The sequence below is a fragment of the Manis javanica genome, chromosome 5 (genome assembly GCF_040802235.1).
Source record: "Manis javanica isolate MJ-LG chromosome 5, MJ_LKY, whole genome shotgun sequence".
Classification (NCBI taxonomy): domain Eukaryota; kingdom Metazoa; phylum Chordata; class Mammalia; order Pholidota; family Manidae; genus Manis; species Manis javanica.
Window position 1 is genome coordinate 42,679,906 of NC_133160.1, and position 16,963 is coordinate 42,696,868.

General features: G+C 44.6%; 1 protein-coding gene across 5 annotated transcripts in view; it reads left to right on the top strand.

Moving 5' to 3' along the window:
• Positions 1 to 13,079, top strand: part of BANF2 (BANF family member 2) — a 56,926-nt gene extending 43,847 nt beyond the window's left edge. For all 5 annotated transcript variants that reach the window (XM_073236956.1, XM_073236954.1, XM_017654833.3 and 2 more), the window contains 2 exons: positions 8,020 to 8,194; positions 11,196 to 13,079. In XM_073236956.1, coding sequence (XP_073093057.1) covers positions 8,020 to 8,166 — 147 coding nt within the window. In that variant the 3' untranslated portion in view covers positions 8,167 to 8,194; positions 11,196 to 13,079. The remainder of the gene's footprint in view (positions 1 to 8,019; positions 8,195 to 11,195) is intronic.
• The last annotated feature ends 3,884 nt before the right edge of the window (positions 13,080 to 16,963 follow it).

A 16,963-nucleotide genomic window follows, 5' to 3' on the forward strand; every position in this document is an offset into this window, starting at 1 on the left:
TTGTTGTGATTTTATTTTCTCTGTTGACATCTATTTAGCCTTAGGAGTACTCCCATTTAGAGCAGTCCCTCTAAAATACCCTGTAGAGGTGGTTTGTGGGAGGCAAATCCCTTCAACTTTTGCTTGTCTGGGAATTGTTTAATTCCTCCTTCATATTTAAATGATATTCGTGCTGGATACAGTATTCTTGGTTCAAGGACCTTCTGTTTCATTGCATTAAATATATCATGCCATTCCCTTCTGGCCTGTAAGGTTTCTGTTGAGAAGTCTGATGATAGGCTGATGGGTTTTCCTTTGGATTGGTCACACAGTTCTCTTAATATTGTTTCATTCATGGAGATCCTTCTATCTCTCTCTGCCTCAGCTTCTCTGTGTTCCTGTTCTCTAATTTCTATTCCATTAACAGCTTCTTGCACCTTATCCAGTCTACTCTTAAGTCCTTCCAGAGATTGTTTTATTTCTGTATTCTCCCTCCTAACTTGATCTTTTAACTCTTGCATATTTGTCTGCTGGTCCATCAGTATGGTTATGACCTTTATTTTAAATTCTTTTTCAGGAAGATTGGTTAAATCTATCTCCCCAGGGTTTGTCTGGGTAATTGGGAGTGGATCAAATTCTTCTGCCTTTTCATGTTGATAGAGGTAGTCGTAGGCAGTTGATGCATGTGTTAGCTGGGAGAACAACATCCCTTCCTGTGCCTTGCCCTTCTCTGCTGTCTGTGCTGGTTATCCATACAAGAGGAGCAGCTTCCAGTTTTATTTCCTGGGCTGCCATGGGCAGGATAGCCATCGGTGCAGCCCAGAGCCCTGCGGGAAGAGGCAGGCATGCCAGGTGTGCTCTCCTGTGAGAATGGCAACGTTTCGTGCCCTGTCCCGGCTTCCTCTGTCTGTGCTGGGCTGCTGCGCATCAGCGGGGCCTCTGAGTCTGGCCCGGGGAGCTGTGGAGGAGGCTCTGGGCAGCTGCTATGGGTATGGCTGCTCCCAGGCTGCTCCCCTCCTATGGCAGGGCCATGCCAGAGGGGGAATGGACAGGAGGCTGTTTATCACCATGAGGGGCTTCAGAGCTGCATTGCCGCCCAAGGGACTGGGGCACCTGGAGTTCCCTGGGATTCCCAGCTGCTGGGCTGAGTGTGCCGGGATGCTTCTGTCCAGCTGTGGAGTTCCTGTCCCTTTAACACTTTCAAAAAGCCCTTGCTTTTTTTTGTCCCAGGGGCACCAGCTATGGGGACCTGCTCACAGATTTTAGTGTTTCATTTCCCTAATATCCAGGCATGCATGCACTGTGTGTCTGCGCTCCCGGTGCGGATGACTAGGGCTGGGTGTTTAGCAGTCCTGGGCTCCCACTCCCTCCCGGTTCCAACTCCTCTCCTTCCACCAGGGAGCTGGGCTGGGGGGCGTGCTTGGGTCCCACCAGGTCACGGCTTGTATCTTACCCCCTTTGTGAGGTGGTGAGTTCTCGCAGATGTAGATGTAGCCTGACTGTTGTACTGTATCTTCTGGCCTCTCTTTTAGGAATAGTTGTATTTGTTGTATTTTCAAAAATATATGTGGTTTTGGGAGGAGATTTCTGCTGCCCTATTCATGCCACTGTCTTGGCTCCCCAGTTCTACAAATTTTGACAAATGCATGCAGCCATGTAGCTGCCACCATAATCAAGACATAGAATAATCCCATCATTCCAGAATGCTCATATTCCCCTCTCTCTACCCCTGAAAACTGCTGGTTTGTTTTCTGTCCCTACAGTTTGCCTTTTCCAGCCTGTGTCTTTAAAATGAGGATTATAGGTGGGATGACAGGCATGTTTAAGATAAAGGAATGAATGAATTGTGGGAAATTTTCAGGTCTCTGAGAACTTGCTATACAGGCAGGACTGTAGGTAGAAGAAACTGTGCCTGAGTGTGGCCAGGCCTCTGGAGATGTGCTCCTCTTGTGTTCACAACCTTCTGCCTAGCTCTGTGACTATCCCTCTACTTCTAGGTACTTCTTATCCCTAGAATCACTAATTCCAGGCGCTGACACTGTTCTCTTTTGCTTTAAGCCCCTCACCCACCTGTGAATGTGATGGGGGTTGTCATCTCTACTTTACAAATGAGGAGACAGAGGCTCTGGGGAGTTAGTGCCTTGACTGAGGTTCCCAGTGAGGATGAGAATAGCCAGGGTTATATCATCACAAACCACACAAGAAGATCCAAGGCTCCATGCTTACCCTAGCACAGAGGGGGCTTACACTGAGATTTGGTGGTGAGACCCCATATCAGGGCCTGGAGCCTGGCAGTGCCTGTAAGGGGATCTAGGGAGAAACTGTGATGTAGCACCTACAAATGAGCGTGAGCTTCTGGGTGAGGACTGTCCTTAGGAAGGGCAAGCAGTAAGAGCCTCTGCAGCAGGCAGGCCCTGGCAGAGCAGGGGTTTCAGTTTCAGCAAACAAAAATGCAGGCTTCTACATCTTTTTAATAGACTTTATTTTTAGAGCAGTTTTAGGCTCAGAGCAAAATTGTACAGAAGGTGCAGAGATATTCCATATACCACCTGCTCCAATACATGCGCACCCTTCATCATTATCAACATCCCCTAACAGATGGTATATTTGTTATAATCAAAGAATCTACATTGACACATCACAATCACCCAGAATCCACAGTTTACATTAGGGTCACTCTTGGTGTTGTTGTACATATTATGGGTTTGGACAAATATGTAATGGCACATATCCACCATTATAGCATCACACAGAGTATTTTCATGGCTCTAAGATCCTTTGAGCTTCTGGATTTTCATACCCTGCCTGCAGGAGACCTAGGGAGGGACATCTTTCCAGGCCTCATGCCATCCTCTGTCTTTGCTGAGGTGGAACTGTCCCCCATCCCAGACCCGGATTTCAACCAGGGCTGCTTCTCTGTGAGCAAGCACTGCCTCTGGTTCTACCCTCACTTGGGACAGCTCTTTTGGCTGTGTCCCAGGGGTGCTGCTCTTTCTGTACCCATTCTGAGGGCCTGTTGGCATGTAGATATGTTAGGCTGCCCTCAACCCCACTTGCTTGGGCTCCTCTCTTGTCCATCGGCAGTCTCCTGAGACACCCAGGTGCTGTGCCCCCCTGTGATGTATCTCCATGCCTCTGTTGCCTTGTTAGGGTTGAGGCTGAATGGAGGCAGGCGTAGAGGTCAGACTTTCGCCTCTTCTCCAGTGGAAGGCATGGGGAGCTGGAGGAGATTGCACTTTCACCCCTCTGCACTCTTCCTGAACTTTGGCTTTGGCATGAACTATTCTCTGGCTCCTGGTTTCAGTCATGGCTTTCTTGATTACACTATGGATTCCCCCAGATCTCTTCAGGAGCTCAAAAGTAAAAAATATGTTTGCATTCTTTCTAGGTTATTTCATGTCTGCCCTTCCCCTGGGTAGTCAGCTGTGGCCTGAGGGTCTGGATTTCTGCTGTCCAATATGGTGGCGACTGGCCATTTATACCCATTGAGCACATGTCTGAATTGAGATGTGCTATAAACATAAAATACACCCTTCAATTTTAAAGACTTAGTACCCCCCAAAAAGAATGTAAAGTATTTCATCAACAATTTTTAATGATATTTAATAATAATGTTGAAATAATATTTTAGAAATATGAAGGAATATAAAAAATTATTAGAACTAAGCTCATTTGTTTCATTCCCTCTTTTGCTATGGCTGCTAGAAAACTAAAAATTACATATGTGGCTGGCTCACATTAGATTCTTCTGGACAGTGCTGGTCTAGACTTAACGAACAAAAAGCTGCAAGGAAGAAAGGAATTACCGAGAAGAGGAAATACACGGTGCACAAGACACTCCAGGCTTTTCACAGCCTGACTCTAGCTCTGACTTATATTCTTCAGCCCAGCTCTCCACCCCTACCCACTCCCGTACTCAAGCCAGATTGTCCATGAACCACAGACACATATGGGACCACCATTCTGCAGACCTGGGGCTTCTCTTGAAAAGGACTTTTATCTCCTTCAAGACCTCATTCACAGTCCACCTCCTCTGGGAAGTAAGTCTTCCTTCTGCCCACCCACCCCAGCCTAACTGGCTCCTATTTCTGAGTACTGAGTATTCAGTGGGACCCCTCTGGCTGTGATGTCTGTACTATTGACTCTTCTCCTCAGATGGCCCAAGAACCCACACTCATTATAGTAGAGGTACAGCTTGCCTTTGGTGTTCTCCCACATCTCCTCTGAGGCAGAGGATTGTTCTATGTTCTTTGCACTACTCCTTACCCTGTGGAAAGCCTGCCTGGACCTAAGTGAATTTCCAGGCACTCAAGAAATTCAGAGATGTCAGGCAGTTCTCTGTGGGCTGGGTGCTTAATTGAAGGGTTATTCCAACAATGCAGACATAAGTTTAACATCCCAGAGAACCCAGTTTGGCTCAATGCTCTTTGAAGACACTATGAAGTCATATCTCTGAGCCTAAATCTTCCTCCTCAAGGGTACTTGAAAGATCAGAGGGGAGTCTGAGTTCTGGGTACTCCCCGGTTTCCTGAGCCTCTCCTAATAGCAGAATTTACACATGATGTTTACTACATGTCAAGCACTGTGCTAAGTGTATTACATGTATTTATTTCATTTAATCTAAAAAATCCCGTTAGGTATGCTATTTCACCTCCATTTTACTAATGGGGAAACTGAGACACAGAACAGCCATGTGACATGCTCAAAATCATTAGAGGTGAGAAAGATGAAATTTGAATCTGGGCAGACAGGCTCTGGGGTGAGCAGTAAGGCAATGGACCCCAATGCCTGACATCTGGGCCCTGCAGGGAGCCAGTCACATCAGCTTAGGGTTACCTTGCATAGGGTTGCTAGATAAAATGCAGGATGCTCAGTTAAATTAATTATTTATTAGAATTAAGTGTGTCCCAGGGAGACAGGAAAGAGAATGGAGGTAGGCTCTGCACTGGATTGAGCATGTACACTAAAGACAAGGAGTTTTAAACCAGAAATAACAGAGATAGTGAATTTATGAGATAGTTTTTGGCTGTCAGTGGCCATGAGGTCTGAAGAGTCAGCATCTGGTTATAGCAATGTAAAGTGAGTTCAGTGCAGGCACTGAAGGGCGGAGAACTTTGGCAGAGGGAATGTAGGAGTTTGAGAATGAGAGGGCTGAGACTATGTAGCTGTTTGAAAAGGTCCAGTGTCATAGCGAGGAAAAAATTTTAATTAGGGAAAACTAGGACCAGTTACCAGTACAAAATGAAGATGTAAGGCCACTTGTTCATATTTATTAAGAACTTCAAGATGATGGCAGAGCATTAAACCAAGTGGGGGCCCTCCCAGCATGGGGCCTGTGTGACTGGGTCACAAACAAGGGAACTCAACCCTCAGGCAGATGCAAATTGCTATTGTTCAGCAAGGAGCTGGTCAAGACCTCCTTGGGGCAACTCCCTGGTGAGAAGCCCCACTGCTTGGGCTTGTCACTGAGGGGAGTCTGCCCTTGAGCCACCATCCTGCCAAGTAGACAAAGGCTGCCGCAAGCAGGCAAGAACATGCCAGGCTTCAGTGGGACCACTGCCCAAGGCAGTGGAAGGGTGAGAACATCTGCACAGCCTTTCTCTTTGTCATGCTCCCAACCAGGAGGCCAAGGGGCATTTTCTCTTTTCCTTAGCTAGGTGGGGACTCACTATGCGGCCAGCTTGTGCATGACCCCAATGGGAGCCCACAACACTAGCTTCCCTTGGGAGCAGGCTGACGCAAGCTAGCTTCCCCTCCCCGCTGCTGGAAGGTGACAGGGTGAGACCAGAGAGAAAGTGGAGACAGGGGCATCAGATTGCAACTTGGCTCTCGAGGCAGCCAGACAAGGCCCCTTCTCTGCAGCATTCCTGGAAAGGTTGCCTCTGGTTCTGTGCAACACAGCGTTCCCCGGCTTCCTGGCAGCTGAGCCTGGTGCAGACATGGAGGCTCCCATTACCCGGCCTGCTGACGCCAGCAACCAGGCCTCCACAATGGCAGAGGATGCCGCAAGTGCCAGGCCAGACTGCAGACAATCAGGGTATGTCAGGTTGGGGCTGAGCAAGACAGTCAGCCTTGCGGATTCCATCTGGAGATGGGTACAGGGTCCGTGGGAGGATCAGATAGATTAAAAAGTGTCAGGGGTCTGGAACTCATCAGAGGTACTCCAAAGGACCATTTTCTATTATTACTGTTATTATTATTATTTATTATTTTTTTATTACTCTCATTACTGTTGTCTATCATTGGACAAATTCCTGTGTCCCTTGCCCCTGTCACACTTATTCCCGCACCCCTAAACCTACTGCAGCAATGGCTCAATTCACATGCAATAAATGCTCATTTTTTAAACATTGAGCTAAAAACCCGTCTCAGTAAAATCACCCCTGAAAAGACAAAGATGCTGATAAGGGCAAATAAGATCATTCCAGGCAACTAGACTGCTTTTTTAAAAAGTAGCAGTTTAAAATGACCATGAAATCCCGGCTTTTGTCTCCTTTCAACAGCTAGACCATGACTAAAAATAAAAAATCCCAAAGCCAACACTTGGGTACATTTGACAACTGGGATTCAGCTTTGATTTAATTTCTCTTTTAAAAAATATGTTCCCTTTGGTTAAGATGAAGTTTGCCTTGTTTAAATGAAAGTAAACAGATGCCAGCAGGGTTTCCTGGAGAGGGCCCAGAACTCGAGGCCTGGACACTGGTTCTCATTGTTCTGGGCAGGAGAGCCGCAAACCAGCCCTAAGAGATGGAGATTTAATGTGACCTGAAATGTCCAGGCATCACCCTTTAGCGGCTCAGGCAATCTATGGCCATATGGTCTTGGATGTCCCTTTCTCCATGTGGTCCCATGCTCCTCGTCAATAATAGCGTGTTAAAATAGTAAGAGGAAAATGAAACCCTGCAGGGCAAGTAGAAAACCAGAGAATGCCATAGCACCACAAATCACAGTGTACTTGATATTTATTCTGTGTCTTTTTTATCCCCAAAGTCTCTTCACCAGGGAATAATGGGCAAGGTGTAACTCCTCCCACAGGGCTACATGTCCCAGGACAAAAAAAGAATTTGCATTTTTCTAATGTTCTCACACTGAATTCACTTAATTCAATTTTCAGAGTGTGGCAGGCATATTGAGTGCCTCCAGATGATGCAGAAAGGGAGGCAAGATCTGTGGGTTCACACTTCAGGTTAAGTGAACAGCCTGAGTTCACACAACTGGTTTGCAGAAACAAACTGGTGCTAAGATACCCTTCATCTGCCAGTCCCTTGCACAGTAGTTCTCGATGGAGACAGATGCTGGCCCTAGGGGGACATCTGGCAATATCTATAGATGGTCAAGATGGTCGCAGTTGGGAGGCTTGGGAGGTGCTACTGGCATCTAGTGGATAGAAGCCAGGGATGATGCTAAATGTCCTACAATGCACAGGATGGCCCCTCCCTCCTCCAACACAGAATTATCCAGAATGGCAACAGTGCCAAGGGTTAGAAACTCCTCCGTGCTCGAGCAATTGAGAAACTGTAGGGTGCGGAGCATCTCTAATGCCTCCTGTGTGTGTGCATGCATGTGTATATTAACGAGAGAACTGCTAGATCAGAGGCTGAAAGGGAATATTAGAGGTACACTAAGCTCTTGCTTCTCAGAATGTCCTGGGCTGGCATTAGCCAGCAGCATGTTAGAAATGCACACTCTCAGGCCCACCCCAGACTGAGTCAGATCCTGCCTCTTAATGAGATCCCAGGTAATCAGTGTACTCACTGAAGTTGAGAAGGACAGGTTCTGGTTCACCCCAGACCAGACAGCCCCCAAACCAGTCCTGAGAGTAGTGCATTTAACCTGGCCTTACGTCTCTCCAAGGGCCGGTCCTGGAATCCCCATCATTTTGAGGTCAGGGTTTCAGTGACTGCCACTCTCCCTCTAATCAGACTGTCACCGCCTCTTCTGATTTTCACAGGAGCCCTGGTGTTGGGGAGGAAGAGCACACCTGAGCCAGTTTATTATAACCTTTTCCATTTTCCTCCCTGCCTTGCTCCCTCCCCACAGGCCTACATCCTGTTGGGACAATTCCTTCTGATGCACAAGAATGAAGCCGAGTTTCAGAAGTGGCTCATTTGTTGTTGTGGTGCCACCGAGTATGAGGCCCAGGAGAGTTCTAAGTGTCTGAAGGAGTGGTGTTCTTGCTTCCTATAAACACGTGCCTCCTTGATCTGCTGCCTGGGTAAATGCTGCATTCAATACCAAGACCCGGGTTCAGAGTCATTATTTTTGCTTTTAACTTTTATAATGTTCTTTGTAAAAAGTAATTCAAGAATATAAGAAAGGACACACACAGGAAAACTGACCCCAAAGTGACCACCTAGGAACAGCTATCTATCATTCACCTTATGCAACCATAATGTCAGATATCTTGTAAGTTTAGATACAAGAACAATTTTATTTTAAAATGGGAGTTAAATTTTAAGTCAGTGTATTAGTTATTTATTGCTGCATAACAAATGAGCCCAAAATGTAGCAGCTTAACACCAACAATAATTTTCTCTAGTATAGTTTCTGAGGGTCAGGAGCTGAAAGCTGCTTAGCTGGGTGGTTCTGTCTCAGGATCTTCTGTGAGCTTGCAAACTATGGGCCAGGGAGCAGTCATCTGCCTGGGGGTGGAGAACCCTCTGCTAAGATGGCTCATTCACACAGCTGTTGGCTGAAGGCCTCAGCTGCCCATAACGTGGCATCTGGCTTCCTCCAAAGCAGGTGATCCAAGACAGAGTGAGAGCACTAGCAGGAACCCCAGTGCTTTGTATGACCTAGTTTTTAACTCATACAACATCACTTCTGCCTTGTTCTATTTTTAGAAGCAAGTCACTAAGTCCTCAAGGGAGGAGAATTAAAGTTTCTTGAAATAGCAAATAATATGCAGATATATTTTTAAGAGCCCCACAATCAGGTTTTTGAGGTATAATTCACAGTAAAACTTGCCCTTTTAGTTGTGCAGTTCTATGAATTTTGACAAATGAATTGTCCTGTAACCACCACCACAATCACATGAAAAGCATTCTCATCACCTCAAAGAGTCCCCTAGTCATCCCTGTGCCCCTGCCCAGCTGTTGGCAACCAATGATGTGTTTTCTGTCCTTACAGTTTTGACTTTTTCAGAGAGCCACATAAATGGAATCCCACAGTATGTAGCCTTTTGAGACTGGCTTCTTTCACTCAGCATAATTCAGTTGACGTGAATCCATTATACTGGCTTTTTAACCTAAGAAAGTTTTAGCATATGTTGTTGGCACCCAGCCCATATTCTGTGGGCATTCACTGTTCTAGTAGAGTCCAGTAACTTCCCTCAGCAAGCACCTAGGACCCTCTGCCTGAGGGGTTCTGTGGCTACGGGAATGGGACAAGTCCATGAACAGGGAAGGGTAGAGGTGCTAGGGAGTTAATGCCAGGAAAACCCTCAGTGGAAGCTGATGGTTAAATGCCCCAGCTTCCTTGCCCTTTGAGTGGGACATCTCTGAGGCAGGCAACCCCAGCTTCCTAGTGGGGTTGAGCCCAGCTGCTCACAAGCACTCCTCTGCTCTTAATGACCCTGACATTTGCTTCTTCCCTTTCCTGTCTTGCTTTCCTAACAGCGTCTCCTGGGGTGAAATATTCAAATTTTAGCCTCAGTCTGCTTCTGAAAGAACCCAACCTAAGACAAAAGTGTTAAAATTTTATTTTAACAGAAGAAAAAAACTGAAACTGAAAGAATTGCTACACTTCACTTAATTTTTTTCATCACTAGATATAGTCATTCTAAATCAATTTCTTCTGAGTTTAAAGAATAATACGGGGAAAACAGTAAGAGAAGTTAGTCTTAGTTGTTTATTTAAGAGCTTATCATCAAGCATTGTTAGTATAATTATTTTTAAAATCACAGCTTTGTCATTCCTGAGTTCTTTATTTTGATATATCTCTTTTTCTGTTGAGTTGGCCTATTAGTCAGAATAGGCCAGACTATGCTGCTGTAACAAACAACCCCAAAATCTCAATGATTTAACCAATAAAGATTGATTTCTCTCTCATGCTGTATGTCCAGTATGTCATCAAGAGAATTCTGTCTGTTGTAAGCACTATGAGAACTAGGTAGATGGAGATTTCCTTTCAATACATGCTTTGTGAGTTACCACCAAAATAGGATGGAGCCATGGTGAATCACTGTCTTCCAAAGTCTCTTTCCAGAGTGATACATTCCACTAATATTCCTATTTCTTGGTCAAAGCAAGTCATGTGGTCATACCTAACTCCCAAGGCAAAGACTTCTGAATTTAAAAGAAGTGGACATATTTGGTGACAGCATTAATCAAGACGGCAGCCATCAATTAAGTTCATAACTTCTTTTTCCCTGAATGCCTCACATATGTTCTATTTTTTAAGTTCAAAATATGATTGGGATATTTTTACTGGGGTCTGTTTACCTGTTTTTAGCTCTGCTTCTCTAGCTCTTCCTAAGGAGAGGCCAAAGGGAAGAGTTCCAGATGAGCTAACTGGTTGGCCAATGATTTAAATAGCTCCATCTCCTAAGATCTCAGGTCCTAACTGTCAGGAGCCTTTCCCTTGCTCCCTCCTGCACAGGCCACTGTTCAATTAATTCTCTACTGAAATAGTTACGGTATTTAAAAGTCACCCTTTTTCTAAGACAAGAGCTGGTTGGCCCTAGAGAAAGGAAAGGGGGAAGGAGCTCTGTCCCTCAGTCTTTCCACACACCTATAAATTACTGAAATACATCCCTTTAACCCAGTTAATATCTAGGATCCTGTAGAAAAGTTAGGGATCTGAGAAACCTGGAGGATATGAACCCCCAAGAGTGAGGAGCCTCTAGAGAGTCACCCTAGCACAATATTGAAGACCAGAGTACCTGTTCCAGGTGTAGTGTAATTGGAGGGGACCTGAGGATGGCCCTTGTTCGCTAAAATCTTTCCCACAGACAATAAGAATCCTTTCCATCAGCCATTCATTCCCTTGTGTTGATTCTTGTTTTCCTCAGGTAATATTAGCTCTAATTCTTCACTTCTCCCTAGATCCCCCACCTTTGTCATGTAATTTTGCAGTCCCTCCCACTAGAGTCACAGTAACTCCCAGACTGTTGACTTACACTTAGCCATGTGACTTGCTTTGACTAATGGTGTGAGGTTGAAATGACTTCTGGTTCTGAGCTCCATTGCACATTTCCATTTGCTCTCTCGTTCCAGTGCCAACATTGAGAGAAGAGCTAGCCCCTTGATAACTGCTGCCCCTTCAGCCTGGGCCCCAGAATGAACCTGGGTGAAACTGACCTGAGTCCAAACTGCAGCACTCAAGGCCAGCCGGACTTGCAGCTTGATTCAAAGCTGCCCATCTGTGCCCAGCCTGGATCAGCCAACCTTCTGTTGACACTCAGGTGTGTGAGCAAGAATAAAGGGTTACCATTCAAAGCCACTACTGTTTGGGATGGTTTGCTATGCAGCAATATCTAACTGATACATTCCTTCTGGTCTAAAATCCTGCCAAAGAGTACTGTCCAAGTCCAACCAAACCTTTAGATGGAGCAATAACCCGGAGTAGGTGAAAGAATGTTGTCTCTGTAGCCAGCCAGACCTGGGTGTAAATTCTAGCTCTGCCAATCACCACCTTATCCTGGATGAGCTACTTACTGAGCCTCTGTTTCCTCATCTGCAAAATGGGGGTAGGAAGGTAGTTATCCAGCCTTGGTGGGTGGATTAATTGAAATAGTATATGCTAGGTGTATGATGCACACTAAAGTTGTTTCTGTTCTCTTCTGAACCTGGTCTCCTGAGTGGTCATCTCATGGCTTTAGTAAGAGGCAACGGGAAGAAGGAAGAGCAAAGCAGCCAAGGTATTAGGAGATGTATCTTAGTTGAGCCATTCCAGAAGCAGACCCTGAGACCAGGGTCTGAGGGAAAGTAGTGTGTTCAGGCATGCTCCCTGGAAATGCCAGTAGGGGAGTGGGGAGTGTGGCAGGAAGGGGAAAGCAGCCAATAACTGTACCATCATCATTCATCACTGTGGGCAGCTGGACCTCAGTCCTGCTAGGGAACTGTAACGTTGATAACCCAGAATAGAGTGGCCTGGCTCCCCACACCTGAGAAAGATCCTTTGGTAACTAGTTACTACAACCCATAAACTTTCACTCCTTCTTGTTGCCAAACCCCTTACATAACATTGCAGTGCCTCTTGCCAAGAGGCAGAGTCTATCTCACTTCCTATTGAATCTGGACTAACCTTGTGACTCGCTTTGGCCAAAAAAACGTGGCGGATGTGACACTGCAGCAGCTGCAAGCCTAGGCTTCTGCATGCTCTCCTGTACCCCTGTGACCATCATGCGAATTAGCCTGGACTGGTTCCCTGGAAGATGAGAGACACATGGCACAGCTGTCTCCACTGCCCTGGCTGATAGCCAGACAAACTCCAGATATGGGATTGAGGCCATCTTGGGCCAGCCAGCCCATCTGCTGACCTCTGATACATGAGTGAGTCCAGCGGAGATCAGCCATGCCTGGCCCAGACCAGAAAAATCACTCAACTAATCCACAGATTTATATAAATAAATCTTACTTTATTTAAATCTTGTTTTAAGCCATTATGTTTTGGGGGCTGTTTGTTAGGCAGCTATAGCTAACTGATAGAATTCCCATGTGAGACCTCAGAGTGTGGAGTATATCCAGGTATAACGTGGGAGCCTCCTACTTATTTTTTTTTTTCTGAGTGATATCCTAGTATATGGTGATAAAGAGAGGGATTACCACAGCCCCTACACAAAAGCCAGGCAACTGTAGTGCTGTGGAGTGGGGAAAACAATGGAAGCTATGCTTCAAATAGAGAATTTTTTTTAAAGTGTGACTCAGAGTGGAAGAAGGCAGGGGAAACTATGACAATTTCAGAGGGTGAGACGAGAGTTACCAGTTGTGTGACTGGTTGTGGGAGGCCTGAGGTGATTTACTTCTTTCTGGAAACCTCTGAAACAAAGCTGACTCATGGAGATAAACCTTTTAGCAAGTGTTTATGGAAACATATATATGATTTTAAATGTTTGCTGCTCTAAATCTTTGCAAGCAGAAATACAATTACTGATTGAGCACACACTACACCAGGTACTTTAGTAGCATTCCACAAATCCTCCTTGGGTGAGGTGGGGGGCATTTTCTCTGTCTTACAGATGGGGAAACTGAGGACCAAAGACACTGAATAACGTAGCTGCACTGATTCAGCTAGTTGTTTCAATCCTGGTCTGCCTGACATTAAAGTTGTGCTTGCTGCCTGCAGAGCCTCCCTCGGTAGTGGTGGTGGTGGTGGTGGATGGATGGTATATTTGGTGATTTAGCAGTGCTCTCAGGCTCAAAAGTAGCACCTTCCAGGGACAGACAGGCACTAGAAGGGACGAAAGACACCCAGTCAAATGGTCATGGAAAGATGACCATGGTGTCCATGGTGTGTTAAGGCAGAAAGCAGTTTACTTAAAAGAACCATTCAACAAATATTTCCTGAGCATCTACTATGTGCCAGGTGCAGTTCCAGGAACAGCTGAGAACTGAGCAGACATAACTGTCTTCTCGCAGGAGCTGGCATTCTAATAAGAGAAGGCAGAAAACAGGTTAATGAATAAAATATAATAAAAAGTAAATAATGTAAATGTGGATGGCATGACGGGGGATGATCATCAAAAAGCCTCCACAGGGATCCGGGCGATGCTGCGGTTGTGGCTGCGTCCATCCCACCGTTTCCTGGACTTGCCACTGGAATGAGGAGGGAGATGTCTAGGCTGGCATGTGCATACAGTGAGACAACGAATTTGAGTGGATCTGTACTGTTGGAACTCAACCAGGAGTTGGGAGGGGTGCAAGTTGTAGCACTCCAAAATCTTATGACTATAGACTATCTACGGTTAAAAGAACATATGGGATGTGAACAGATCCCAGAAATGGGTTGTTTAATTTGTCTGATTTCTCTCAGACTGTTCAAGTACAGTTGGACAATATCCATCATATCATAGACAAATTGTCACAAATGCCTAGGGTGCCTAACTGGTTTTCTTGGCTTCACTGGAGATGGCTGGTAATTATAGATTTGCTTAGTTTATGTCACCGTATTCCTATTATGTTAATATGTGTGCGCAAGTTAGTTAGTAGTTTAAAACCTATACATGCTTAAGGTACTCTACAAGAAGATATGTCAAAGAAATAATCAATCCTCCCATGTTTTCTTCCATATGCTACCTCTATAGCTTTTCTTCTTCCTTCCTAATTACAACCCTTAAATAGAATTCGTGCCTCATATTGAATTTACCGAGCATCATAATTCCTCCAGCTGGTAAAGATACCTCGAGACAAGTGTTGGGCATAGAAGCCACAGGGCATAAATCTGCAAAGAAGTAAAAAGCTAACCTTTTCAAACAATATGGCTTCTCTCTCACTTACCAACTTTACATCTCCCTTTATGGCCCGGAAGATGACTGGTTAGCCAGAGACGGGTAAGATTCCTCAAGGGAGGAACAACCTAAGGCACAGTCACAGGGGGGCCATCAGGTGAGAAATCGGGGAACAACAGTGGTGAAGCTTAGAACCTCACCCCCCTCTGTTTTGAAAGAAAGCTTCTGCATCCGTGGATGTTTTATTGCCCTTGTCTAGCTCGGATTAACACATAGTCTACAGGCACACACCTGATCATATACAATTGCTCTCTTACAACACTAAACTATGTTTTCTACCTTTATCTTGCATCTACCTACCACTTCAGCATTTTATTAAAAATAAAAATAATAATAATAATAAAGGGAGAAATGTGGGATCCACATATAAATCAAGTATAAAAATCAAACAAATATTCATATTTGACCTGATTGTTTATAGTTCATAATGCATGATCAAAACCGAAAGTTTCTGTGATGAATGCCCTTGTACTGTTCACCATGTAAGAACTTATTCACTATGTAAGAATTCGTTCACCATGTAAGAACTTGTTCGTTATGCTTCAGAAGATTGGAGACTGACGAGAATTAGGCTTGAGAGGGATTAATGATTGTGCATTGAGCATTGACCCCCCTATACAGAATTTTATTGTTGTTAACAACCATTTGATCAATAAATATGAGAGATGCCCTCTCAAAAAAAAAATAATAGCACAATGTAAAAAAAAAATGTATACCAATGATACCTTAATAAAAAATATCAATTAAAAAAATGTGGATGGCATGAAATTGATATTTTGGGGGTCAAAAGTGGTTTATTACCCTTATTGCACAAACTATGCTATAGCACTGTTTGGCCTGGCCCTGTTGATTGCATTTTTCTTGGACCAGATCAAAGGACTACTGGGTACTAGTGGCCAGGGTACTAGGCAGATATTTAGAAGAAATGGGTAATGATGCTGAGTGGTTCTGGGAACTGTGGACAAATCACTTGACTTCTCTGTGAAATGAGAATACTGGTTCTCCTGTTTCCCAGTTTAGTTTTGAAAAGAGCTCAAAAATGGACATAAAGACATTGTAAATAGAAAAGGAGGTGGGGGGCCCTACAACAATGTGGTGTATAGTTATTGCATTATTTTTCGACAGCAGCTCCAGGTGGCTAATGGAGGCAGCTCCTCAGATCCTACTGCTTGGGCACATTAGTCGGTACCAGCTAGGTTATGCTGTGACAGCCACAACAAAAAAGCCCAAGAATTCAATGGCTTAACACATTAAAGCTTTATATCTCACTCCCCTCCCATGCCCCCTCAGGGCTGCTGGAACAATTCTGTGCTGCCCTCACTCTAGTAAACACAGCTGCCCCCATCTTGAACATTAGAAGTTTGCTGCAGCAGAATGAGAGGCCTAGGGGTGCCTCACACTGGCAATTACGGGCTCTAGCTCAGAAGGGGCAGGTCACTTTCACTAACAAATCATTGGCCATAACTAGTCATACAGTCCTGCCCAGCCCCAGGGGATCCAGGCAGCACTGGGGCGACAGCACAAATCACTGCCGTGGGGACCCCTTCCAGGAAGGGAGTGAGATTCACAGAAAGTCCCTGAGAAGGCACGATTCTGTGCCATACTTGTCCCTTTTCTTTGTCTTTTTGCAAAGTGACCACCATCACTAAAATATAGGAGACTATTAATAACTCCCTCCCCAAAAACTACCATCCAATATTTTCTTGCATTTCTTTCCAGGCTGTCTTCAGTTGCACAAATATACATTGTTAACAATAGCCTTATTGAAATATATTTCACACACCATAAAATTCACCCATTAAAGTGGTACATTCAGTGGTTTTTAGTATATTCAGAGTTGTGCAACCCTCACTGCTATTTAATTTCAAGATATTTTCATCACCCCAAAAAGAAATCCCATTATCCCATTAGCAATTCCATTAGCAGTCATTCCCTACCCCCCAGCCCAGCCCTTGACAATTACTAATCTACTTTCTGTCTCTATGGATTTCCCTGTTCTGGATATTTCATATAAATGGAATCATGCAATGTATGGTCTTTTGTGACTGTCTTCTTTCACTTGGCATGATGTGTTTAAGCATGTACATGTGTATATTTTTAAAAACAAATAAAGATCCTATCACATGTGTTGTGTCCTTCATTTATAGGTTTTAAACATTTTCTCTCATTATTAAATCTTTGAAAAATATTTTCTAACAGTTACATAGCAATTAGTCAAATTTACATGTAATAATGGGTTGAATCATGCTCATTTTGACTTTGGGGGACTGTCGGCTTTTTTCACCATTATAAACAAAGCTTTCATGAGCAGCTATACATTTGTTATTAAATGAATGAGTGAAGCCTTAAATATAAATATGTGCACTATTTCTCATTCTTCCTTTAAGGGAGATGTCTAGAAACAGGACTAAATAGGTGATGGACTAAGTATTAATCCAGGCTAGACAAGGGCAGCAAAACATCCACGGATGCAGAAGATTTCTCTCAAAACAGGGGGGGTGAGGTTCTGAGCCTCACCTCTGTTGATCCCCAAAT